This window comes from Mustela erminea, chromosome 2, assembly GCF_009829155.1.
Source record: "Mustela erminea isolate mMusErm1 chromosome 2, mMusErm1.Pri, whole genome shotgun sequence".
In the NCBI taxonomy this organism is placed as follows: Eukaryota; Metazoa; Chordata; class Mammalia; order Carnivora; family Mustelidae; genus Mustela; species Mustela erminea.
The window spans coordinates 160,606,101-160,633,355 of record NC_045615.1 but is presented as its reverse complement, the minus strand read 5'-3'; the positions used below and the strand labels follow the sequence as shown (position 1 = coordinate 160,633,355).

Genomic DNA, 27,255 nt, shown 5'->3' with positions numbered 1-27,255 from the left:
GTACAAGATATGGATGGATGATTATTTATTTTTGTACGTGGATGTCAGGTTTTTCAGCAAATGCTGGTAGAACAACTAATCTCTCTGGAATTACCTTTGCACATTTACGTAAAATCTATTGGCTGTATAGGTGTGGTTCTATTTCTAGTTTCTCAGTTCTGTTCTTTCGAACTATAGAAGTCTGTCCCCTCATCCATACAAAACTGTCTGGATTAATAGATCTTTATAGTAAGTGCTAACATTAAGATAGTGGGTACTCACAAGTTTTTATTTCTTTTTCAAAAGTGTTTTGGCTATTTTAGATTCCTCTGTATAAATTTTAGAATTAGCTTGTTGATTTTTAAATGGGGAAATAGTCTGAAGAAGAGGTGACAGAGGACTTGAGCCATGAAGTGTGGATAGGAATTGAAAGAAATGAAAATGTATACATCATAGGAAATAGAAAACAAAAGTTACACCAGAAAAAGTGGAAAGATTAAAAGGGGAGGAAGAAATCATAGTCCTAGAAAAATTGATGTGCAAATTCTAATCTAGTCTAATTACCTCTTGTTCTCTGCAGGATAATTAGATTGTATTCAGTATGTTTAGGTAGGTGGGAGGGAGTAATAAGTAAATACAAGAGGCATTAAAGCATAGTGACTGTTAGGTAGAGACCAAGACCTAATTTAGAACGTTAGCGTTATAATGGTTTGGTTAGTCAAATTGGATGCTGATGAAACAAAATGAAAGTCATCTAAATATTTTGGAAATTTTTTTTTTTTAAGATTTTATGTATTTATTTGACAGAACACAAGCAGGGGGAGCAGCAGGCAGAGGGAGAGGGACAAGCAGGCTGTCCGCTGAGCAGAGAGCCTGACACAGGGCTCCATCCCAGGATCCCAGGACCCTAGGATCATGACCTGAGCCAAAGACATGCTCAACCGACCGAGCCACCAAGGCACCCCTATTTTGGAATTTTGAAGTGATTGATTTATAATCCCAGGTCTCTGTTTTTCCTTTTAGTGTTTATTTGTTTTGTGTTGCTGCTCTTGTTTTCTGGTATCCCCCATATGAGAGAAAATTTCCAATGTGTAGAAAAGGAGTTATATTCTGATTTTTTTTTTTTCCTCATAGTACTTTAGCTGACAAGTAAACTGCCTTTACCCCTTTATAGAATTAGAAATTTCCTTTAGCTATCATTGTGGGTTACCATATTACCTTTAGATAGAAGTATAGAAACTATTATGACATCTCATTTTCATCCAGGGGCTTTATTGTCATGTATGCCTATGCATTTTGTTTGGGTAGGTAACTAGTTTGGTTTGGGATTTGAAGTAGATTCTTAAGAATAAACCATCTAGAAAGAAGACCTATTGAATTCAAGTATTTTTATTTTTTTAAAATTTATTTAAAATTTATTTTTTTAGTAATCTCTACACCCAACATGGGGCTAACCTCATGATCCTCAAGATCAAGAGTTGCATGCTTTTCTGATTGAGCCAGCCAGTACCCCCAAGTCCAAGTATTTTTAAAGACCCAAACAGTTCTCGTTACTAAACAGTTATCTAAAAATTTGGTTTCTCAGTTAGGATCATAGAATAAATAATGTCTCTGGGTTCAGCAAGTATTTGCTATCACCTTATATTAAATGTGCTGGTAAGTTTTAACCTGGTTGTCTTTGGTCTGTTCCCCAGTGTTAAAACTTGTCATTCTTGTTTTGGGAACTGTGCTCTCTCCACCTGTCCTTGACTGTTGTATAGATTACTTGCTAGGGTTGACCCTTGAATGACTTGGAGGTTAGGAATGCCAATCCCCCATATATTTAAAAACTCAGGTATAACTTTAGACTGCCCTAAAACATAACCAGTAAAAGCCTACTGTTGAGTAGAAGCCTTACTGATATAAATAGTCGATTAGCAGTTATATATGTTATATACTTATCCTTATGATAAAGTAAGCTAGAGAGAAGGGAATGGTATTTAGAAAATTGTAAGGAAGAGAAAATACATTTATGGTACTATTAAAAAAAGGTCTGCTTGGAAATAGAACTAAGCAGTTCAAACCCAACGTTGTTCAAGGATTAGCTTCATTACCCTCATCCTTTGTGATAAGGATGTTTTATTTTCCCTTTAGCTGTACTCTTTCAGCATAGTGACAAGAGGGAGTAATGCAACTACCTGATAAGAGTGAAAAGGAATTACAAGAAATGCCACATTCTTTATAGAATTGTTTGAAAGTAAAATATATATTCTATATTTTATTTTTCAAATAGTGCTATGAAAATGGTATAAGCTACATGAGGGCAAAGATGTTGGTTATCTTGTTTACTGTAGAAGTTTTAGTGCTTGGTGTAATACATGGTGGTAGTAGACCTGCAATAAATATTTGTTGAATAAATGTTAAACTGGTCAGAAACATGAAATTCCAAAGATCTGAGATTATTTTTTTTCATAATCATGTGTAATTTTACCATCCTAAAACATGGGTTTGTTTTGCTTTGTTTAGAATAGTGTTTAGTGTTTTGTTTAGAGTGGGAGACACTCCTGAAAACTTTGGGGTTCTTTTTGAATGTTCGCATGATTATGATCTGTGGACTTCAGTTGAATTTGTCATTGCAGACAAATGTCATCCAGAGAGGCCCTTGGTATAGAAGTAGAGCGGGGAATGCTAATGACATCATTATCTCAGGGTTTCTTCTAAGCTCTTGCGTGTCATCAATCTTTATTTTTAACAATATGATCCTACTATGTGTAGTGTGATTTGCTAGGTACTGTTTTTTAATATCAGATGGTGAGCCCATTCAGGGAAGGAACAAATTTTGTGTAACAATTATAATGATTAAGAGTTGTATACAGATGGGGCGCCTGGGTGGCTCAGTGTGTTAAGCCTCTGCCTTTGGCTCAGGTCATGATCTCAGGGTCCTGGGATCGAGCCCCGCATCGGGCTCTCTGCTCAGCGGGGAGCCTGCTTCCCCCCTCTCCCTGCCTCTCTGCCTACTTGTGATCTCTGTCTGTCGAATAAATAAATAAAATCTTTAAAAAAATTAAAGTTGTATATAGTTAAAAATAGATACTGATGAGGAAATAGACACTTCAGAAATGTTGCAGCTCCACGGTTATTTTGCTTCATTAAAGAAGGTAAACTTAGATTTACTTTTTCAGAAAGGAAAATAGTCTTTTTTTTTTTTTTTAAAGATTTTTATTTATTTATTTGAGAGAGAGACAGTGAGAGAGAGCATGGGAGGTGAGAAAGTCAGAGGGAGAAGCAGACTCCCATGGAGCTGGGAGCCCGATGCGGGACTCGATCCTGGGACTCCGGGATCCTGACCTGAGCCTAAGACAGTTGCTTAACCAACTGAGCCACCCAGGTGCCCAGAAAGGAAATCAGTCTTAATGCTTAAGGCCAGATGGGAAGCATGGATGTTAGGTGGGTTATTCACTAAATAACATAATGTGTTTCATAACCTTTGGGAATAAATGCCAGTATAAGAACAGATTTATCTGAGATATTTAAAATGTATAAATCATTGACATCTTGCTCTAAAATGTAGGTAGAAATATCTAATGTGGGCTTAATTTTATCTTCCTCCAGGGGCTCCTGGGTGACTCAGCTGGTTAGGCATCTGCTTTCAGCTCAGGTCATGATATGAGGGTCCTGAGATCAAGTTCCGTTTTGGGATTCCTGCTCAGTGGAGTCTGTTTCTACCTCTACCCCTCCTTCCCCCCAATGATATCTCTCTTTCTCCTTCTCTCTCTCAAATCAATAAAATCTTTAAAATTTGAATTTTGTCTTCCTCCAACTTTGGGAACTTTGCCAGCAGTATTTCTGCCAAAGATTGCTTTGCAAACTGCAGTTGAGATGACCACTTAATATTTGTATGGAAATAAATATGTGTCTAATAATTTGTATTTTAGGGTTGAGTATTCATTATGAAGCAGTCTATGATAGTTGTAGTATTCTTTCTTTCTTAGACTGAATTCTGAATGAAATAATAGTAATTGTGGTGAACTATAGACTTGAATAAAATGACCTTAAATTTAGATAGGATGGTGAGAGGGAAGATCTGGTTTAACAGTAAAAAACATACATCTTTATATGTATTATACTGGCTGTTCTGTTTTTGTAAGTTGCTCAAGATAACCAGTAATAACAGAAGTTCAGTTCTAGCCTTTAATTGTTTGCTCTGATTTGGCTCAGATGAGTTTGTTTGTTTGTTTTGGAAGGGGAGAAGCTAAATTGTGTTATTTTATTAGCCTCAGATATAAACTCTGAGATTTGGGATTCCTTAGTAATAGTATATTTGGGTGTATTTCGTATATATTTTATAATATGCTATTCACTAAAACAACATGATGTATAAGCATTTTGCATTTTATTTATGGTTTTGGAAAATCCAATTTAAATTTTTCTAGGGCAAAGTAGCTCAGGTGCTACATATAATATTGCTTGTAACTGGGGGCACCTGGGTGGCTCAGTTGGTTGGGCTGCCGACTCTTGATTTTGACTCAGATCATAATCCAAAGATCTTGGGATTAAGATTGGGCTTTGTGCTCACAAGGGAGTCTGTTTGAGGATTCTCTCTCCTTCTGCCTCTCCCCCTGCTTACTCTTGCATGCTCTCTCTTTTTTTTTTTTCTTAAAGATTTTATTTATTTGGGGCTCCTGGGTGGCTCAGTGGGTTAAAGCCTCTGCCTTCGGCTCGGGTCATGATCTCAGGGTCCTGAGATCCAGCCCCACATCGGGCTCTCCGCTCAGCGGGAAGCCTGCTTCACGCTCTCTGCCTGCCTCTCTGCCTAGTTGTGATCTCTGTCCATCAAATAAATAAATAAAATCTTAAAAAAAAAAAGATTTTACTTATTTGACAGACAGAGATCACAAGTAGGCAGAGAGAGGGAGGAAGCCTCTCCGCCAGGCAGAGAGCCTAATGTGGGGCTTGATCCCAGAACTCTGGGATCATGACCTGAGACGAAGGTAGAGGCCTTAACCCACTGAGCCACCCAGGTGCCCTGCATGCTTTCTCTTTGTAAAGTAAATAAATCTTAAATATTGCTCATCACTGAAAAAAATTGTAGTACATTTTCCATACAGTTTGTATTTTATGAGTTTACATGACATTTTTTCTGTGTAACAGAAGACTGAGAAATAAACTAATGAGAATCTTCACTGTGTGGTAGTGATTAATCAGTCTTAAGTGGTGGAGATTATGACTAGTTTACTTTTAGGGTTCTTCATGTAGGAACTAAGAAGTACGACGTAGTTAGGTTCTTGGTCCAGGACTGATGGTAACTCTCAGAAATTTTGCAGTAGAATCTGGGTGGGGGGGGGGTCATGTAAGTGATACCCTAAGGTTCAGTGAATGAAAAGTGGATGGCAGGTTTAAAGAAACTTACGTAGTTAGTATTTGGGGAGTTAGGTGGAATATTTTTTATAGTGTTGGAACAGGATTGAGGACTGGGAAGTTAAACAGGCTATGTTGTGAAAGGGGCTTTTTTGTGCTCCACTACATGAGCAGGATCCCTAGTATAAATTAGGTTGATGTAACAGTAGGATCTTTTGGGAACTGATATAAGATGTAAAAATTAGAACCCATGGAAAAACCAATTCAAAAACCTACTTGTTTCATCAGTTTGAAAAAGAAGATAAGGAATTAGCTGTTAGGCTTTCCAAAATGAAACATTCCTATTTTGTGGATAGAAAAATACCAGAATTTGGATAGAAAAACTCAGTATTTAAGCCTTAGAACGACCTATGAGACTATTTGAAATTCCCACACTATCAGTGTCATGTTTAGAGAGTTAAATTACATTTGAATTATTTTATATTTCACCTTATTTTAAAGTAGGTTTTTGTGGTATGTCTCCAATGTGAAAAGCTGATGCTGAGGAACTGAGGAGGGAAAATAAAGCTGAATCGGAGGCTTCAGTATTAACTGAATTAAGTTCATGTATAACTTAATTAAGTTACCCAAATGTGAATTCTCTACGTCTTTGGTAGCATATTTGAAAATCTGATGTTTGAGACAGTAATGATCACCAGAACTATAGACTCTACTAAATTGCTTATTAGTTAACCCAAATGTAAGATGTTACAGCCTTTTTTTTTTTTTTTAAAGATTTTATTTATTTATTTGACGGAGAGACATAGTGAGAGAGAGAACACAAGCAGGGGGAATGGGAGAGGGAGAAGCAGGGTTCCCACTGAGCAGGGAGCTTGATGCGGGGCTCAGTCCCAGGACCCTGGGATCACAACCTGAGCTGAAGGTAGACACCCAAGAACTGAGTCACCCATGTACCCCTAGATTACAGCTTTTTTTTTTTTTAAGGTTTTGTTTATTTGTCAGAGAGAGAGAGAGAGCACAGGCAGACAGAATGGCAGGCAGAGACAGAGGGAGAAGCAGGCTCCCTGCTGAGCAAGGAGCCCAATGTGAGACTCCATCCCAGGATGCTGGGATCATGACCTGAGCCGAAGGCAGCTGCTCAACCAACTGAGCCACCCAGGCGTCCCTAGATTACAGCTTTAATCAGACTCTCCAAATCTATATTCATTTTGCATTAAGTGACTTGTATTTTCATTGGCTTCCTAATCAAATTTGAAAGAGATCTCTGACCCCTAATACGACAGTATTAATATTACTTTGGTTTTACATGTAAACACTGGTGAACATTTCATGGATTTGTTTTGCGGGTACAGATTTTGTAAATTTTAATGGAATTAGGAAGGGGGAATTTATGGAAAAAATAAAAGCTTTTGTAAAGTAGTTGTTTTCAAAATTAGAATTAGAGGGCCAAGAAGATAGAGCAATTATTGACCTGTCTAGATTATTAAAATATTTAGGGGAGTTGAATATGTGAATTAATTATCATTTCCTGGGATTGATTTTTAGAAAAGTATTGACTAAAAATTGTGAGGTGGAAAAGGCAAGAAGAATGAAATGTGGCAGATTTTAGGATTATAAAGCATGTGCTCTTCCACAAATACATATTAAGTCCCTACTTTGTGGTAGGAACTATATAGCAATAGAAAAAGGATATGCCTTCACACAGAAATAACTCATAGTCCCCTTAAGGAACATACCATGATTAAAAGCCACATTAAGTTGATCCTGATCCAATGCTCTATGGTTTATGAAAATGATCTAAAATTAATGGAACAGGTTTTTTTTTTTTTTTTAAGATTTTATTTATTTATTTGACAGAGAGATCACAAGTAGGCAGAGAGGCAGGCAGAGAGAGGAGGAAGCAGGCTCCCTGCTGAACAGAGAGCCCGATGTGGGGCTTGACCCCAAGACTCTGGGATCATGACCTGAGCCGAAGGCAGAGGCTTTAACCCACTGAGCCACCCAGGTGCTCCTTGTTTGTTTGTTTGTTTGTTTTTTCTTGTTTTTGCATATTTTGCTGTCTTTATTTTTTACCCATCTGCAATGTAGTGAATGGATTTGTAGCATGTCATTGAGTTTGGATCTGTTTGATTTGGCTTTGCTTAATCTTGTGTTTTTGTGGAATCTTGTATTAGCTTGCAGAAGTACTCACAGAGATACAGGTGCCTTGTGTACAGTGGAAATTCTGAAAACCTTGTCATCTAAAAATTTTATTTTAGAAATGGGATGCCTAGGTGGCTTGGTTGGTTAAGCACCTACTTTTGGCTCAGGTTATGATGTCAGGGTCCCGGGATAGAGTCCCACATCATGCTTCTTGCCCAGTGGGGAGCTTTTGCTTCTCCCTCTGCCTGCCACTCCCCCTGCTTGTTCCCTCTCTCTCTCTCACAAACTCTTTAAAAAGGGAAAAGTATTTTACATAGGTCAAATGTTGTAGAAGTCAATTTTTTTTCCCCCTTTGGAAAATGATCCTATTCTTTGTGCGCTGTGCAAAGATCTGGGATATGTATGGGAAATAAAATATGGGTTAGTATTAACCAAATTGTGGGGTAAAATTAAAGGAGTGGGCTTAGCCTGGGAACTTGGAAGCAAATTACTGTTACAGGTGAAGAAATCTGGAGAACTTTCTCTTTTCACCTTTTGGTAAAGGGAAAGTGACTATTTTACCTTAAATACAAAGAGTAGATATGGTATAGGAAACTTTGATTGTGTTCTTATGAACTAGCTGTATTTTTGAAACAACTAGGATACCACTACTTTTTATTTATTCTCTGTTATGTAATGAATTTCAGACCACCTGAAAGCAAATTCCATTGAATCATAAGTTCTAAACTCTACTTGGAAACACTCTCATATTTGGTTTTGGTGTGTGTGTGTGTTAAATATGAACAAAGAACCAACTACAAAAAAAAACAAGGCGATTTACAGATAGCATGCAGGACTTTAATTAGGCTTGGGGCTTTGTCATTTGCTTTTCTTGCTAGCTCTGAGCTCAATTTTATTTTCTGCCAATAATTAAGCAGTAATTCTTGTGTTGGACCTCTTGAATGGTTACTTTTAGGGCCATTTGTCATATGCTTCATACATTAGACACTTGAGGACTTTTATACCTAGTTGTCATCGCTCATGATCATTTGGTGATTATTCTGGCAGTTATGTGAACAAGATTATATAATATTCGTTTCAGTTAAGGTGCCCATGTAACTCCATCTTCAAATTTGGACACTTTTTTAAAAAACTATTTTTAAATAGGCTCCACACTGGGTGTGGAGCCCAACTTGGGGCTGAACTAGGACCCTGAGATCAACACTTGAGCTGAGGTCAAGAGTTGGATGCTTAAATGACTAAGCCATCCAGGTGCACCCTCCACCCAAGTTGGACACTTTGAGAGTGAAAAGGACTTACATTACTTAAGAACATCAGATCAAACCAAGACTGGCTCATACTAAGAAAATATCATTATGTAGGATGCTTTTGACTACAAGTAACAGAAAACACAACCTGAACAACAAGTGAAGTATATTGGCTTGTGTACTGAAAAGGCCCAGTGTTTGGGAGCCCTGTGGTATGATTTGGTGGGGGCTCTTTGTTTCTCTATTTTCTAGACTCTTACTTCTATGGCTAGTTTTCCAATAACCATGTGGACTATATTCTTCTTTCATGACTGGCAGGAGAGAGAAGACTGCTCCTTCCGTAAACATATAATGAATCTTAAGCCTCGCGATTATTAGATACTTCTGAACTAATCTTTGCGATAAGAGGAATGTCATGTGTTGATTGTCTTAGATCTAAGATATTTGAATATCACTGAGGCAAGAGCATGAATTACTTTGATATTCTTTGACTAGTCAGAGTCCATTCAGAAAACTGGTATAAGGTTAGTCAATTTAGGAAAGCAAGACAACTAAAGGAAGGAGAAGGGAATGGATGTTTGGAATAGAATGGATGTTTGGGAAGCAACCACAAAGTTCAGTGTTAAATCCAGTGTCATTGTTTGCATTTTGCCTTAGCCATCTGTTATGGAGTTTCTGCAAGAGTCAAACATACTGCAGATGTGTTTTCCTTCTAGTGAGAATTTGTAGTAGAAAATGACTTAGTAACCTGGCAAGGGGAGAGGAAAAGAAAACTTACCATTCCATTTTTCTTTTTTTTTTCTATAAGATGTAGTAATTGATGATCATCTTTTTTGTTTGTTTAAACAGACTAATAGGGATGCCAAAGGAAAAATATGATCCTCCAGATCCTCGAAGAATTTATACCATCATGTCAGCAGAGGAGGTAGCCAATGGGAAAAAATCTCACTGGGCAGAATTAGAAATCTCGGGTGAGTGGAATCTTGAAGCATTTAATCTAGGATATAATAGCAATAATGAACATGAGTTGAATATTGTCATATTTATTTCTTTGTTGTACATTTTAAAATATGTGAACTGAGAAAATACAGGATGCAGAAGTACTAGTGTTTAGTTTACCCTTTATTTCGGTTCATTCTTTTGAGATAATACCTTGGGCCGGGGTGGCATCTGTAATTGAGGACAATGGGAATTCAGTTTCTCAGTAAACCAGGTTCTTTGATATACTAGATTTTGTTTTGGCTATTGTAATTATTTTTGCAAATTGAAATCTTTGCAATTCTTCTGTCATCCTAGTTTTGGCAGAGGAGAAAATCTAGAGGCTGTTGGTTTATTCTACAAATAACTAATCACTGTGTTACATGACCTTCATGTTTAGGATTTGTTAAAATAGAATATGATTTCTAAGAACTTACAGCCCCAGTCTACTAGTGAGAAAAAAAATCAGACAAACCCCAACTAAAGGACATTCTACAAAATACTTAACTACTAATTCTCGAAATTGTCAAAGTCATGAAAAACAAGGAGAGAGTGAGTCTTTGTCATGGACTGGAGGGGACTAAGGTAGGATGATGAAATGGTAAAATGCTATCTTGAATTGACTCTTAAAACAAAAAGGTGTAAAAACTGGTGAAATCCAATAAAATCTGTAAATTAGTAATGTACCAGTAAAACAAGTAATGTATCAGTGTTAATTTCCTAGTTTTGACAGATGTACAATGGTAATATAAGAAGCTAACATTAGTGGAAAACTGTATGAGATGTATACAGGAACTCTATTATCTTGGTAACTTTTTTGTAAATCTAAAATTATAAAATTAAAAGTATTGAAAATAGAATATAATTACTGCCTTTCTTTTATGAATTGGTACAATACAGATAATATGTAGAATGTTTTTCCTCCAGTAGGCTTTCATTTGGAAGTATTAACCACATTATAGTGTCAATAGCAAGAATTACCTGTACATTTAGCTAAAAGGTACCTGGTGGATAGGTGATTGGTAATGAGCAGAATGAATATGAGTAAATCCTAATGGATTAACGCAGGGTTTCTCAACTTGGCATGCTGACATGTAGGGCCAGATAGTTCTTTGTGGTCGGGGCCAATTGTGTGCAGTATCGGTTGTTTAGCTGTTCCTGGTCTTTACCTGCTAGATGCCAGTAGTGCCACTTGTCTCTTTTTTTAAAGATTTAATGGACATTAATTTCATGGTAGACATGATACTGGAATTTTGACAATGAAAATAGTTATCCAGCAATTTGGGTCCTTAATATGATAGTTTTCCATATATATGTTTAAATATGTTAGTATTAACATCTATAACATTTAAATACATGTGAGTATTAGCATGAGATATTGCCATCTTGTAAAGAATTCCATTAAAACACACATGGGATAAAAGATTGCCATAATACATATCAGTGGAGATCTTTAGGACTGTAATTCACATAAATTATAATTTTTTAAATTGAAGTGTAGCTGACACACAATGATACATTAGTTTCATTTGTACAGCATAGTGTTCAGTGTTCCTGGCCTCTACCCACCAGATGCTGGTAGCATTCTTCTAGTTTTGACAACCAAGAATGTCTCCAGATTGCCAAAGTCCTTTAAGGAGTAAAATTGCCACTGGTTGAGAACCACTTGATTAAATCCTAGGTACAACTGAAATAAGTTTCTTTTGCCAGAGCCTCTCTTCACTTTGAAACCTTTCGGTCCTATAAATACAAAATCCTGGCACTTTAAGCCTGCTTTTATACAGCATAAAGAAACCTGTGAGAGAAAGAACCCCGGACAGATGTAAGCTTGAGTTTACTGGTTGGTAGCTAGCATTTACTGTTTGAGATTTTGTGCCCTCTCTACGTTCCATTGCTCTTTTAATCAAAGTCTGTTATTTCAATACTGATATAAAGTTAAATTCTATTTTATTTTTGTAATGTTTATAAAATGATCTTCTTATAAATTATTAAGATAATACACATTTTAGAGCAGCTGTGGCTGGGTGATTTTCCTAGGTTTATATAGCTAGTAAATGGTAAAAGTCAGGACTCTGAAATAGGTTTTCTGTTGTTTTCTGATACATGTTCCATCATTGAGCTGTCGGATGCTGACTGATTGCTAAAGCTTAAAGTGTGACCATTTCACTTGAGTATGTTGCATTTAATGCAAAATCTTAAACCAGAGTTGTTAATTACACCATCAGAAATCTGGGGAAAGGTAAGTCCTTTAGGGGTAAAATGGTTTTCTAGTGATCAACCTAAGGTTGGTTTTGAATCTATTACTCTTATCTTTTTTAAGTTTGTAGAATAACCCAGGCCCAAATTATGGATAAACCTTGCACTACATACTTTTTGTAGAGTATGTAAGAAGTACTTTTGTTAGGACTGTGCCTTAAAATAAAATTCAAGACTATTCTATCATAAAAGCTTAAGTCAGTCCCGTGTTTTTCTTGAGAGCTTCTCATTACCCTGACTCCAAGGGCCTCGTTATGCTACATCTCATTTAATGCATGGAAGGTTCATGAGGAAATAATGGTTGTCAGGCAGAAATGGAATGAAATTAAAGAAGGGCCAGGTGTGTTTGGAAGCAATCAATGGCATTAATACAAAATTAAACGTCAAAGATAAATTTATCTGTATACATTGTAGTCTCTTTTTTTTACTCTTCACTTTTTACTTCTTAAAGTTTAGTCTTTGTCTTAGGCGTTGAATTTAATGCTTCAGTATTTTGCCTTTTAGGTAGAGTGCGGAGCTTAAGTACATCACTTTGGTCATTGACACACCTGACAGCACTGCACCTAAATGACAATTACCTTAGTCGCATTCCACCTGATATTGCCAAGCTTCATAATCTGGTTTACCTGGATCTGTCATCCAATAAACTCAGAAGTTTACCAGCAGAACTAGGAAACATGGTGTCTCTCAGGTAAGAAAATATTATAGATAGGACTTACTATATAAAATTCTGCATTTACCAAATAAGAAAATTATGAGATAGTACTCCTCTTACAGGAGGATTTCCATATGTGTTTAAAAATAAGTGATATAAACTGTCTAAACATAGTGCTTGAGTTGGCTTCCACTGAATATTTCCTTTAACTTAAAGGTTTCTAGCTAGAATGTGCTTATATTTCTTTTGGCACACTTGAGGTGGGGTGGGGTTGGGGTTAAAATACTAAGTCTCACTTGAGGCTCAGGTGTGTGATAAGATAATCGTAAATAATTGGGAAAATATTCTGTTCTTGTAGTAACTTTTAGGAACTTATCTTTGTTCTGTAAGGTGAAGTATACTTATATATCACAACTTTTTTTTTTTTTAAATTTTATTTATTTATTTGACAGAGAGAGATCACAGTAGACAGAGAGGCAGGCAGAGGGGGGGGGGAAGCAGGCTCCCCGCTGAGCAGCGAGCCTGATGCAGGACTCAACCCCAGGACCCTGAGATCATGACCTGAGCCGAAGCCAGCGGCTTAACCCACTGAGCCACCCAGGCACCCTATATCACAGCTCTTAAAGGAAACTTTTAAAACTTGATAATAAGTGGATTTATTTCTAGTCTTTCAGGATTCTTTGAGAATTTCTTCATAGGAAAAAATTGTAGGTCCCTTAAGACCTTGTATAAATGTTCTCAGTATCAACAGGGATTGCTTGTCTATGTTTATATGCTGAGAAGTAATTTTTTAAAAATTTAAAAATAATTTAAAATTAAACATATGTATTGTTTTAGAATCTTGTTCCTCACCATCTCCTTATTATATGTTTTTGTTGGTTTTCTTTTCTTTCTTATTTTTTTTTTAAGTACTTTTTAGGTGTCTAATGAGGGGCTATTTCGTCTGTAGTCTGGCCAAAATTTCAAAATCATAAATGTGGATCTTATCTGTATTCTCTTATCTGTATTCTCTTATGTTTTATTTTCAGTGTTTATGTTCTGTGTCAGTGATTATTCATCATAGTATCTTAGTGTAATTGCAGTTATTAGTTATAAAAATTGACAAAGGTGATTGGCTTTTTTTTCCTATGAATTAGACTGGATTCAAGGATATGGGTTATCTTTGGGTACTGAGAATACCTGTCACTCTGATTTGTATCTCTTGGACATTTGGGTGAGAGAAAAGGGGATGGATTTAGCCCGAGAATGATATACAGTTCTTACAACTTTTTAATAATCTGTGTTAGAGAATGTGTAAATTATAGAAACACTGTTAACAGTTGTGTCAGTTACACATTTTGTGGTACTTTAATATTAAGCAACACTTTTGGATTAAAAGTATAAAAAATGCCTTGAATGTAAATATCACTCATAGTATATTAAGGAAGGTTAAGAAAATAATTCTATATTAATAAATATATCTTTATATATTAATAAATGTATTATACATTATAAATTTATATATTATATAAATATATTTATATATAATTTTATATATTTACATATTAATAAATTATATATTAATAAAGTTTGATATATTTAAACAGTTTTTATTTACTTTTAAAACAGGGAATTGCTTTTAAATAACAATCTGTTACGGGTTTTGCCTTATGAACTTGGTCGGCTCTTCCAGCTACAAACTCTAGGTTTGAAAGGTGAGTGATTTTTTTAAGAGATGACAAGATCTCAGTATTGAAGTGTTTGTGAGCCTTTTAAAGCTAATTTTGGTTACAGTATGGGTCAGGTTTAGCACAATTTTGAGAATGTAAATATGCTTTCTTTTGAAATAAAGTGGGTTTTCATTATCAAATTGAGTTTCAGAATTTCAGCATGCTGCCATCGTTTTAATAAACTTGTATAGGGAGGGTTTTTTTTTGTATGTCATGTTTAATTTTCTAAGAAATCTGATATTAGAGGAGATATTTTAAATTTAACATTCTAGTTCTCCCCACCACCCTTTTAAAGGAATGACTCAATAGAGTAAACCCTAACCAGAATGATCCATGTCAAGTTTTGATAGAATAGATAAAATTGCATTGACATATTGGATAGGAGAGAGAAAATGATAATGGTAAAATGACTTATACCTAATAAGTTTGATTATTCTTAATAAAATGTATCAGTCCACAATATATGCTCCTTGATAATCTCATCTTAATCAGCTTGGAATGAAAGTCCTTCTTAATTCATATAAATACTGAAACTTGTCTTAGTTTCCTCTTATAGCATAGGAAGAAGAGTTTATTTTGAATTCAGAGGACTAAATACAGATGTACTGTGTTGGTTAAACATTTTATTCTGTGCTCATGCGGAATGAACATTAACCAAAGCCCTACAAAGTAAACACTTGTACTGTTTTCCTTCTTCAAAGACAGTTTGAGTCTCTGTGAACACGTTCTGTTTGCTTTGCTTATGTCGTATAATGGACTATTAAGAATGAAGCTTCACAAATATGCTGGAAATAAATAAAAAAAAATATATAACTAAAAAAAAAATGTAATCATACAAAAAAAAAAAAAAAAGAATGAAGCTTCAATATGAGTAGAAAGAATCCTGACATTTTTGGTTGAAATGACAGAAATGGTATTAGACTTCTTTGTACAGTTAACCTTTTGTAAATTACATAATTATATGAATGGTCTGTCTTGTGTTCTTAGTTTCTCTCTTAAGTTTCTCCAGCTAGGACTTCATTGATATTTTCTGTTACATATGAAATGAACCAGAGGATACGTACGTCTAAAATATTTTCTTGAGGTTGAACCCAAAGCAACTGTTGGGTCACTTCACCTTAATCTATATATGCTAAACCTTATTCTTATAAAAATAGTTGAAATAACCATCCAGCTAGAGTTGGAGTGGGAACAGGTTGATTCTTTTCTATTAAATAATATTACGGAATTGTCATTTTTTATAATCTTAGATTCATGAAGTATGAAATTTACACTATAATACTGATTGTTTTTTTTTGTTTCTAAGAACAACATATTGTGTCTTTCTTTTTTTTTTTTAAGATTTTATTTATTTATTTGACAGACAGAGATCACAAGTAGGCAGAGAGGCAGGCAGAGAGAGAGGAAGGGAAGCAGGCTCCCTGCTGAGCAGAGAGCCCGACGTGGGGCTTGATCCCAGGACCCTGGGATCATACCTGAGCCAAAGGCAGAGGCTCGACCCACTGAGCCACTCAGACGCCCCAACATACTGTTTCTTTTAACACCAATTAGAACAGCTGTTTTCCTCTTGCTAATATAGATGGAGAGCACATCAGTGACAAATGAATAATTTACTGTTGAACTCCGTGATTTACCCTTTGTACCATGTGATGTTCTGAAAAAGCAAATATTACATATCCTACTGTTTCATAACTCTATTCTGTGTTATCTCACATAAAGATAGATTCCCATAAAATTTATACTAAGCATCAACTAAGAATCATTCTGAATATCTATTATTTCCTCAGGCCTTCATTCTATTTTACTAGTTAAAAATCTTTATCTTCCAAGCTACTGTTTTTGTTGGTCTTCACTCCTGGTGTTGTTTTTGTCTACTGAGTCATATTTGTTAAAATCTCTTCTTAGGCTGCTAGTCTTTGAGATTAGGTACCAGCTTTGCCTTGTGAACTGTAACTTACCTTTGTGCATGCCTGTAAGTAAATTCTTCATTAAACTATAGTTTGTTGTATGGTAAATACCTATATGGTATTTTTTTCATCTTCTTTGAGAGTCAGTTTTTTTGGTAGTGCTACTTTTCATTCTGGTGATCTGGTATAGAAAAGCCGAGGACCTTTTAGAATGAAGGAAATGCAGCTATTTCTGCCATTTAAAAAAAAATTGAGATGGTAAAAACAGGATTGGTTTTATGAAGCAATGGAACAAGTAAAATGTCCCGGATGAATGGTGACTTTATATTCTTAGGAAGGTAAAAATTGAAATAATTTCCTAATCTGTTTTAGTAGCCACATAGTGGTACTTTGTGTCTAGAAAAGGGGAGGGAGTAGGGTGAAGCATTTAAAATGACACTGTGATTTATTTAAAAGAAACCATGCACAACCTCTGAGATGCCCTTTTGTCTTGAAACTGAAGGAAAGAACACCTATTTCCTATTTTTTTTGGTCTTCCCCTGAAGCACAGATAGGGAAATATTGATAATAAGTTTGATCATCCTGGACTAACAAGCTAATTTCTAGAGATTCAGTTTTGACATTTGAGGAGTATATGTGAAGGCTATATGCAGTATTTGAGGAGTTAGGATAAAAGGGCCAGTTTAATAACTACAGGCTTGGCCAGTCAAGTAATTTGGAAATGTGCTGTTAAGTCACTTAAAAGAAAAATCCAGAGTGTATTAATTTTATAGAAGAAGGAAGTAAAAGCAGTTATTCCACAGTTATTTTAACTAATTTAGAACTTATGTCTTAAGGTGTAAGGCAATACTTTTTCTGACAGATAGGCCAAAGGGTTGTCCTAATGCATTAAACATTGAAATAGCAGGTTGTAAACTATTTAGAACTTCAGCAGTTGTAAAGATTTCTAGCTTTCTTCCAAGAATTACTTATCTCCCCTAAAATAAAATGGACCATAGAGTAGAAACTTCTTTTACTTGTGAATTTTTTTCATGAAATATAAAAGAATAACGTGTTTTTTATTTTATTTTATTTCTTTTTAGTGTTCCGGAATTCATTGTTTATGTACCATACACAGAATTCATTGTTTATGCTCCTTGCAATACGTGTCCTCTGTAATACCCACCACCAGGCTCCCCCAAACCCCCACCCTCCTCCCCTTCAAAACCCTCAGTTTATTTCTCAGAGTCCACAGTCTCTCATGGATCGTCTCCCCCTCCAGTTTCCCCCAACTCACTTCTCCTCTCCATCTCCCTTATGTCCTCTGTGTTATTCCTTATGCTCCACAAATAAGCGAAACCATATAATTGACTCTCTCTGCTTGCGTAATCTCTTCCAGTCCTGTCCACGTTGATAAAAAAGTTGGGTATTCATCCTTTCTGATGGAGGCATAATACTCAATAGTATATATGGACCACATCTTCCATATCCATTCATCCATTGAAGGGCATCTTGGTTCTTTCCACAGTTTGGTGACTGTGGCCATTGCTGCTGTGAACATTGGGGTACAGATGGCCCTTCTTTTCACTACATCTGTATCTTTGGGGTAAATACTCAGTAGTGCAATTGCAGGGTCATCGGGAAGCTCTATTTTTAATTTCTTAAGGAATCTCCACACTGTTTTCCAAGTGTCTGCTCCAACTTGCATTCCCACCAACAATGTAAGAGGGTTCCCCTTTCTCCATGTCTCACACATGTTGTTTCCTGTCTTGCTAATATTGGCCATTCCAACTTGTGTAAGGTGGTATCTCCATGTGGTTTTGATTTGAATCTCCCTGATGGCTAATGATGATGACCATTTTTTCATGTGTCAGTTAGACATTTGTGTGTCTTCTTTGGAGAATTGTCTGTTCATGTCTTCTTCCCATTTTTTGACATGATTATTTGTTTTGTGTGTGTTGAGTTTGAGGAGTTCTGTATAGATCTTGGATATCAGCCCTTTGTCTGTAGTGTCATTTGAGAATATCTTCTTGCGTTCTGTGGGTTGCCTCTTTGTTTTGTTGACTGTTTCCTTTGCTGTGCAGAAGGTTTTGATCTTGATGAAGTCCCAAAAGTTAGTTTTTACTTTTGTTTCCTTTGCCTTTGGAAACATATCTTGAAAGAAGTTGCTGTGGCCAGTGTCGGAGGAGTTACTGCCTATGTTCTCCTCTAGGATTTTGATAGATTCCTGTCTCACGTTGAGGTCTTTTATCCATTTCGAGTTTATCTTTGTGTATGTTCTAAGAGAATGGTCAAGTTTCATTCTTCTACACATAGCTGTCCAATTTTCCCAGCACCGTTTATTGAAGACACTCTCTTTTGTCCACTGGATATTTTTACCTGCTTTGTGGAAGATTATTTGACCATAAAGTTGAGGGTCCATATCTGGACTCTCTACTCTGTTCCACTGCTCTGTGTGTCTGTTTTTGTGCCAGTACCATGCTGTCTTGTTGATCACAGCTGTGTAGTAAAGCTTGAATCAGGCAACTTGATGCCCCCAGTTTTGTTTTTCTTTTTCAACATTTCCTTAGCAATTCAGGGTCTCTTCTGGTTCCATACAAATTTTAGGATTGTTGGTTCCAGATCTTTGAAAAATGCCAGTGGAATTTTGATCGGGATGGCATTGAAAGTATAGATTGCTCTAGGCAGTATAGACATTTTAACAATGTTTATTCTTCCAGTCCATGAGCATGGAATGTTCTTCCATCTTTTTGTGTCTTCTTCAATTTCTTTCATGAGTGTTCTGTAGTTCCTTGAATACAGATCCTTTACCTCTTTGGTTAGGTTTATTCCCAGGCATCTTATGGTTCTTGGTGCTATAGTAAACTGAATCAATTCTCTAATTTCCCTTTCTGTATTTGCGTTGTTAGTATATAAGAAAGCAACTGATTTCTGTGCATTGATTTTGTATCCTGCCACATTACTGAATTGCTGTATGAGTTCTAGTTGTTTGGGGGTGGAGCCTTTTGGGTTTTCCATGTAAAGTATCATATCATCTTTGAAGAGAGAGAGTTTGACTTCTTCATTGCCAGTTGAGTACCTTTTATTTCTTTTGTTGTCTGATTGCTGTTGCTAGGACTTCTAGTACTATGTTGAACGAGAGTGGAAAGAGTGGGCATCCTTGTTGTGTTCCTGATCTCAAAGGGAAGGAAGGCTGTCAGTTTTTCCCCATTGATGATGATATTTGCTGTGGGTTTTTCCTCGATAGATTTCATGAAGTTGAGGAATGTTCCCTCTATCCCTATACTTTGAATCATTTAAATCAGGAACGGATGCTGTATCTTGTCAAATGCTTTTTCTGCATGTTTTTGTATTCATGAAATGAAAAAGAATAACCTACATTTTAAGGAAAATAAGATGAATAACTGGATACCCATTATATATTTGCAGTAAATTTTTAAGAAATGCACTTTGAAAATCTGTCAGTTACACATTTTGTGGTACTTTAATGTTGCCAGCATTCTTGGATTAAAAGTATAGAAATATGCCTTCATATAGGAGGCAAAGTACTCATTTCTGTGTTTTATAATGAGCTTCTAGAAATTGATAAGAGAACAATCCAGTAGAGCATATATAAGAGGATATACACGAGGCTTTAAAACATAAAAAGTTTATCAACTTATGCATAATAATACAATGTAATGGGACTACTCAGCTTTTACTTGTTAGGTTGGTAGAATTTCAAAAATCTGTTGAATTACTATTGGTGAGATTATGGGAAATAGGTACAATCACTTCTTGTTGGTATAGATCCCCTGCATCTTAAAATTGTCCTGTGTGCCTTTTCGTGATTACATTTTTATCCCTTTGCCCAGAGGTTACTACTGTCCTGAATTTTGCATTAGTCATTCCTTTACTTTTCTTTCAATTGAATATTGATGAGCACCTAGTATGTGCCAGATGCTTGGGTTATATATGTAACTATTACCAGTGTTTTAACCTTTATGTAAATAAATGAGATCCTACTGAATATGTTTTTCGTGACTTGTTTTCAGCTTAATGTTTTTATGATTCAGCCATGTTCATGCATGCAATTGTAATTTAATTGCTGTGTTGTACTGTGATATATGTATTCATTCCACAGTAGATATTTAGATTATTTGCCCCTTTTTTTGGCTAATATAATTAACGCAGCCATGAACATTCTTGTATGTATCTCTGATAGAGCTCCTAGGAGTGGAATAGTTAGGTTGTAGAGATCTGCTTTTACTTCCTGAGCTCTATTAGGCAATGCCATAATGTTTTGCCAAGTAGTTGTACTAAAGTACACTCTCAAAAGTAATAGCAGTTTTCATTTTTCTGTCTTCTTCTCAACACATAGTATTGTCAACTTTTTAAAAAAGTTTTGTCGGTTACTGGGTGTGAAATAGTTTCTAGTTCTCTTAAATTTGTGTTTTCTTTCTCTTTTTAAAAAAAAATTATTTATTTATTTATTTGACAGAGATCACAAGTAGGCAGAGAGGCAGGCAGAGAGAGGGGGGAAGCAGACTCCTTGCTGAGCAGAGAGCCCGATGTGGGGCGATCCCAGGACACGGAGATCATGACCTGAGCCGAAGGCAGAGGCTTAACCCACTGAGCCACCCAGGCACCCCAGTGTGTTTTCTTAATTGCTAATAAGCAATTTGTGTTTTCTTAATTGCTTATAAGATTAAACACCTTTTCATATGGTTATTGGACATGTTTCTTGTTTGAAGTTGCTATTGATATCTTTGCTGATTTTCACTTGAAGTATTTATTTATAGAAATTTTTAAGTTTTGTGTGTTTTGTATTGTAAATGTCTTCTACTCTGGCTTTCCCTTTTGTTTTCTTAGGTATCTTAATGAGTAGGTTTGATATTTTTATTGTAGTTGAATTTAAAAAGCTTTTCTTTTATGAAGTCATAACTTGTGAAAGAAATCCTACCCTACCCCACATCAGAAACATGTTTTGCTATATTCCTAAAAGTTCTATAATGTTTTACTCTTTGTAGTAAATTCTCTCAGGCGTTTGAAATGAAAAAAAATTTTTTTAGTTGAGGTGTAGGTGACATATTAGTTTCAGGTATACAACATAGTGGTTTGACAGTTGTGTGTGTGTGTGTGTGTATACACACATAAAAATGCTCACCACATTAAGTTTAGTTACTGCCTGTCATTATACAACATTATTGCAGTATTATTGGCAATCTTCCCTAATCTGTACTTATCCCCATGGTTTATTCATTTTAAGATTGGAAGTTTTTTTTTTTTTTTAAGATTTTATTTATTTATTTGACAGAGATTATAAGCAGGCAGAGAGAGAAGGGGAAGCAGGCTCCCTGCTGAGCATGGAACCCTGTGTGGGGCTGGATCTAATGACCCTGAGATTAGGACCTGCGCTGAGACCAGGAGTTGGCTGCTTAACTGACTGAACCAGGAAGGCACCCCTGTGTGTGTGTGTGTGTGTATATTAAGAAAGCTAAGACCATCATGGGGCTTATACTCAAGACTCTGAGATCAAGAGTCCCATACTCTATGGACTGAACCAGCCAGGTGCCCCTCTTTTGTTTTTTTTAGATTCCACATCTAAGTGAAATCATATGGTGTTTGTTTTTTTCTCTCTGATTTAGTTCACTTAGCATAATTCCCTCTAGGCCCATTCATATTTTTGTAAATGGCAAGATTTCATTCTTTTTTATGGCTGAGTGTTACTTCATTGTATGTACATCTATACCACATCTTTATCCATTCATCTATCATTGGTTACTTGCATTGTTTCTGTATCTTAGCTGTTATAAATAATGCTGCAATTAACAGGAACGTGTATATCTTTTTTAAGGTCCATTGATTTCTTTCTTTCTTTTTTTTTTTTTTTGAGTATACTTGACACACAATGTTACATTAGTTTCAGGTGTACAGCTTAGTGATTCAACAACTCTATAAGTTATATTGTGCCCACCACAAGTGTGGCTATCCTCTGTCACCAGGTAACACTATTTAAATACCACTGGCTGTATTTCCTATGATGTACTTTATATTCCGCTAACTTAATTCATTCCGTAAGTGGGAGCCTTCTCCCATTTTGTCCATTGGCAGTTATCTGGCAGGCATTACTTTGTATTTACAGGACCAATTCTGCTTTTTGTTTGTTCATTTGTTTTTGTGTTTTAGATTCTGCATATAAATCAAATCATATGGTATTTGTCTTTCTCTAACTTCTTTTGGGTAGAATAATACTCCCTAGGCCCATCCACGTTGTCTGAAATGGCAAGATCTCATTTTTTAACGTCTTAGTAATCCATCGTGTGTATGTGTATATGTGTATATATGTGTGTAATATTCCATTGTGTATATATGTGTATGTACATGTGTATATATACATGTATACACACACACATATATATACACACCACATCTTATTTACCCATTCAGCTATGGATGGATACTTGGGCTGCTTCCATATCTTGGCTGTTGTAAATAATGTTGCAATAAACATAGGACCACATACATATTTTTGAATTAGTGTTTTCATTTTCTTCTGGTAAATATGCAAAAGTGGAATTACTAGAATTTATTGGGTTTCTATTTTTAACTTGTTGAGGAACCTCCATACTGTTTTCCATAGTAGATGTACCAATTTACATTCCTACCACTTTTCTCCACAGGCTTGCTAATACTGGTTATTATCTTTTGAAACTAGCCATTCTGACTGGTGTGAAGTGATGGTTCATTGTGGTTTTGATTTGCATTTCTTTGATGATTAGTGATGTTGACTATCTTTTCAAGTGTCTCTCAGCCCTCTGTATGTCTTCTTTGGAAAAATGTCTGTTCAGGTCTTCTGCCCATTTTTAATCAGATTTTCTTTGGTGTTGATGTATATGAGTTCTATTTATATTTTGGATATTAACCCTTTATAGATATAGCATTTGCACATATCTTCTCCCAGTCATTAAGTTGCTTTTTTGTTCTGTTGATGGTTTCCTTTGCTGTGCAAAAGCTTTTTACTTTGATGTAGTCCCAGTTAATTATTTTACTTATTTTGTTTACCTTTCCTGAGGAGAGAGATTCCTAAAGGTATTAAGACCAATGTCCAAGACTTGACTGCATACGTTTTCTTTTAGGAGTTTTATGGCTTCAGGTCTTACACTGAGGTTATTAAACAATTTTGAGTTCATTTTAGTATATGGTGTGAGAAAGTAGTCCACTTTGATTCTTTTGCATTACCTATTGCATTTACCTGTTGCATTCCAGTACTCTTTTGGAACTGATTTTTTAATATGATACGAGGGGTCTCATTTAGGGAGTGATGTAACCATTTTTTCTATGAATAATCAACAGTCTCACTGAAGTCAGTTTGTCCAACCTTGGACTAATTACTACATTATCATAGTCATTATTATGGGTTTCTAGTAAGAATTGATACCTGCTTTGGGAATTGCCTTTACATTTTTCTTTCATAGTGTCTTGGCAGTTTGGCTGTCTTGGATTGCTCATGCGTAAGAAGCAGCTTGTTATGTTTAATGAAAAGTGCTCTTGGGACTTCAGAATTGAATGTGTAGATCAGTTTAGGAAAAACAGACATCTTAATATATTGAGTCTTCCTATCTGTGAATTTTGGCATCTTCTCCATTTATTTAGATCTTATTTAATGTCTTCAAATACAATTTTTTAACTATGGACTTTTGCTCAGGCATATGTTGGATTTGTTTCTTAGGTAACTTATACTTTTTTTTTCCTATTATAATTACTTATAAAGTTTTTCTTTGCCTATTTAGCTGTTGGGATATAGAAATACAAGAAAGAAAAAACTGATCTGTGGTAGGCTTTATTGGTTAAATTTTTATCTTTCAGAAAATTTGTCTGTAAATTTTTTTCGAGTTGTGTATGCAGTTAATCATTTCATGTGCTGATGGCAGTTTGGTATCAAACTCTTATTACTGTTTTTTATTTTAATGTCTGACCAGAATGTTTAGTATAGTGATGAGTAGAAGCATTAATACTGGGTGAGCATGCTTCTATTACCAATCTTAAAAGAAGTGCTTCTAGTATTTTTCCATATTTGCTTTATATTTTTGGTAAAACACATTTTTTTAGTTTCTAAAAGTTTTCTTCTATTTCTGTTTTGCTAATCCTTTTGTGAGTGCTGAATTTTATTAAATGCTTCATCTGTTGTGAGATAATTTTATCATCTCATAGGTTGAATTAATAAAATTATATCTATACATTCTTTCCTATTTATTCTTTTTTTTTTTTTAAGTTTATTTAAGTAATCTCTGCACCCAATGTGGGGCTTGAACTCATGACCTGGACATCAAGAGTCACATGTTCTTCTGACTGAGTCAGCCAGATGCCCCCATTTTTTCCAGTTTAAACTCACCTTGCCATACTGAAATAAATCCAGCCTGGTGCTTCTGTATACTGGATTTATTCTGGTAATATCTGTCAAGGTCTGTGAAGGCCCTGAGATTTTACCCTGCTAATAAGCTAGTAAGTTAGGCAACTATTGTTTCATAGGTAGTGGCAGAGAACAGTGAGACTTCTGGGTCGGAGACAAAAAAATGTTATCACTTTAAGCCACAAGATGGGCCCAGACATATGCTATGTACATAGTGAGTTTGTGCTGTAGCTGAGTGGTTAATGTCCAGCACTCTAGCACTTTTCAAGCTAGCACCGAATACTGTAGTAAGCAGCAAAAAGCTAGTTCTGATTCCCCGGGGGTGGGGGCAAAGAGTTACCTGGAAGTATTGCTGTGGTTGCCTTAACCTGTTTAGTTGCCTATGTAAGTAGCTGCAGAAACTGCTCAGCATCAAACTCAAAAGCCTCAGAATCTGTCACATTCACCAAGAATGAATAGGGAAGAGCAGGTCCCTGGTGGACTGCCTCTCCCAATAAAAAAAATTTTTTTAGGAATTTTAAACATTTGCTCATGAACAAGATAGACCTAAATAAACTTCTTTTTTTTTTTTTAAAGATTTTATTTATTTATTTGACAGAGAGAGATCACAGTAGGCAGAGAGGCAGGCAGAGAGAGGGGAAGGGAAGGAAGCAGGCCCCTGCTGAGCAGAGAGCCCGATGCGGGACTCGATCCCAGGACCCTGAGATCATGACCTGAGCCGAAGGCAGTGGCTTAACCCACTGAGCCACCCAGGCGCCCCTAAATAAACTTCTTAATTGCTTTTTCTTAAAGAATTTGTGTAAGATTGAGCTAATGTGTTCCTTAAAATTTTGGTTGAATAATTCTGTAAAACTCTCATTGCCAGTTTTTTCTTTGTGGAAGATATTTAAGTACCACCCCAATATATTTGTAGTTTTAAGAACTATTGAGGATTTCTGATTGTTAATGAGTCAGTTTTGTTGGACCATATGTGTACTACTGGAATTTGTTAGATTTTTTTTTAATTTGTTAGCTTTTTAATTTTTTATGTTTATTTGCGTGAGTGTTCATAATACTGTCTTGATACATTTTCACAGTGTTCTATTATAGCTGTATCACCCCTCTTCATTTCTAAGATTGTTTATTTGTGCTATTTTTTCTGATGTAGCCTCCCCAGGGATTTGTCCGTTCCGTTATTTTCATTGAGTCAGTGTTATCTTTTATTTTTCAAAAACTGGTTCATTTCTGTGTTTCTTTATTCTGTTTCGTCTAGATATAAATTTCCCTTTTTTCTCTTTTTAAGTTGGATACATGGTTTTGTTTATACTTAGATTTTCTTATTATATATTTCTTTTATATATTATATATAATATATATAGGTATATATAATATTTTTATTATATATATTTATATTTTATATAAGCATTTAAGTAAGGCTATAAGTGTGCCTATTTGGCTATTTTTGTTGTTGTTTTTGCATCCCACAATTTTGATATGAAGTATTTTCATTTTTGTTTTGGCCTAAGTACTTTTAATACAGGTTATCATATCTTCTTTGACCCATTAGTTATTTAATATTTCCATTCATATATGATTTTAAATATATCTTTTTTTATTGTTAGCATTAAAGTTAACTGCATTATAGGCAGTTAGGGTAATCTGTATGAATCCATCCTTTGACATCTGTTGATTCATACTTTATGACCTAGTATGTGATCTAGTATGTGATCAATTTTTGTAAATGTTTTACTGCATCTACAGTATGTGATCAATTTTTTATGACCTAGTATGTGATCAATTTTTGTAAATGTTTTACTGCATCTGCAAGAATATTGTTTTTCTAATTGTTGGGCATAGATTGGTATATTTGTCCATTAGATCAGATTTGTTGCTCAGGTTTTATATATCTCTACAAATTTTTGACTCTGCTTTCTTAGTTTAGTAATTAAGGTGATTAATGCTAAAATATCCACTAAAATTGTGGATGTGCTAATTTCCCTATGTAGTTTACTCAGCTTTTGCTTTATACCCTTTGAGATTATTTTATTAGGTATACCACGTACACCTATATATTGCTGTAAATTTGCTGTATTGTATATATTGCTATACCTTCTGGCAAATAGAATCTGATATTAGGTAGTGATCCTCTTCCTCTCTTGTTAAGTATTTTCATCTTATGGTCTATGTTGTCTAATATTACAGCTGTGCAAGTTTTCTTTTGGTTAATGTTTGTCTGATATATATTTTATCATCTGTTTCCTTTAAACTTTATGTGTACTCATGCTTAGGTGTATCTCTTACAAATAGTATATAGCTGGACTTTGCTTTTTTTTTTTTTTTAAAGATTTATTTATTTGAGAGAGAGTGTGTGTGCAAGCAGGGGGAGGGGCGGAGGGAGAGGGAGACAAGCAGACCCCCTGCTGAGTGGGGGGAGCCCAGGCTGGGACTTGATCCCAGGACCCTGAGATCATGAACTGAGCCAAAATCAAGGGTCCGGTGTTTAATCAAGTGAGCCCTCCAGACACTCCTGGACTTTTTTTTTAATCCTTTCTGACTTTATTTTGTTTTTAACGTGGGTTCAGATATTTTTGAATTATACTATTCTACCTTCTTTTTTTTTTTAAGATTTTTTTTAATGTATTTATTTGACAGAGAGAAATCACAAGTAGATGGAGAGGCAGGCAGAGAGAGAGAG

General features: G+C 35.4%; 1 protein-coding gene across 5 annotated transcripts in view; it reads left to right on the top strand.

Moving 5' to 3' along the window:
* CNOT6L (CCR4-NOT transcription complex subunit 6 like) overlaps window positions 1-27,255 on the top strand; it is a 112,687-nt gene that overhangs the window by 30,463 nt on the left and 54,969 nt on the right. For 3 of the 5 annotated variants that reach the window (XM_032334674.1, XM_032334675.1, XM_032334678.1), the window contains exons 2-4: window positions 9,555-9,676; window positions 12,444-12,630; window positions 14,203-14,288. In XM_032334674.1, coding sequence (XP_032190565.1) covers window positions 9,555-9,676; window positions 12,444-12,630; window positions 14,203-14,288 — 395 coding nt within the window. Of the gene's footprint in view, window positions 1-3,318; window positions 3,347-9,554; window positions 9,677-12,443; window positions 12,631-14,202; window positions 14,289-27,255 lie in introns of those variants that run through there. The other 2 variants (XM_032334676.1, XM_032334677.1) reach the window with 2 other exon arrangements.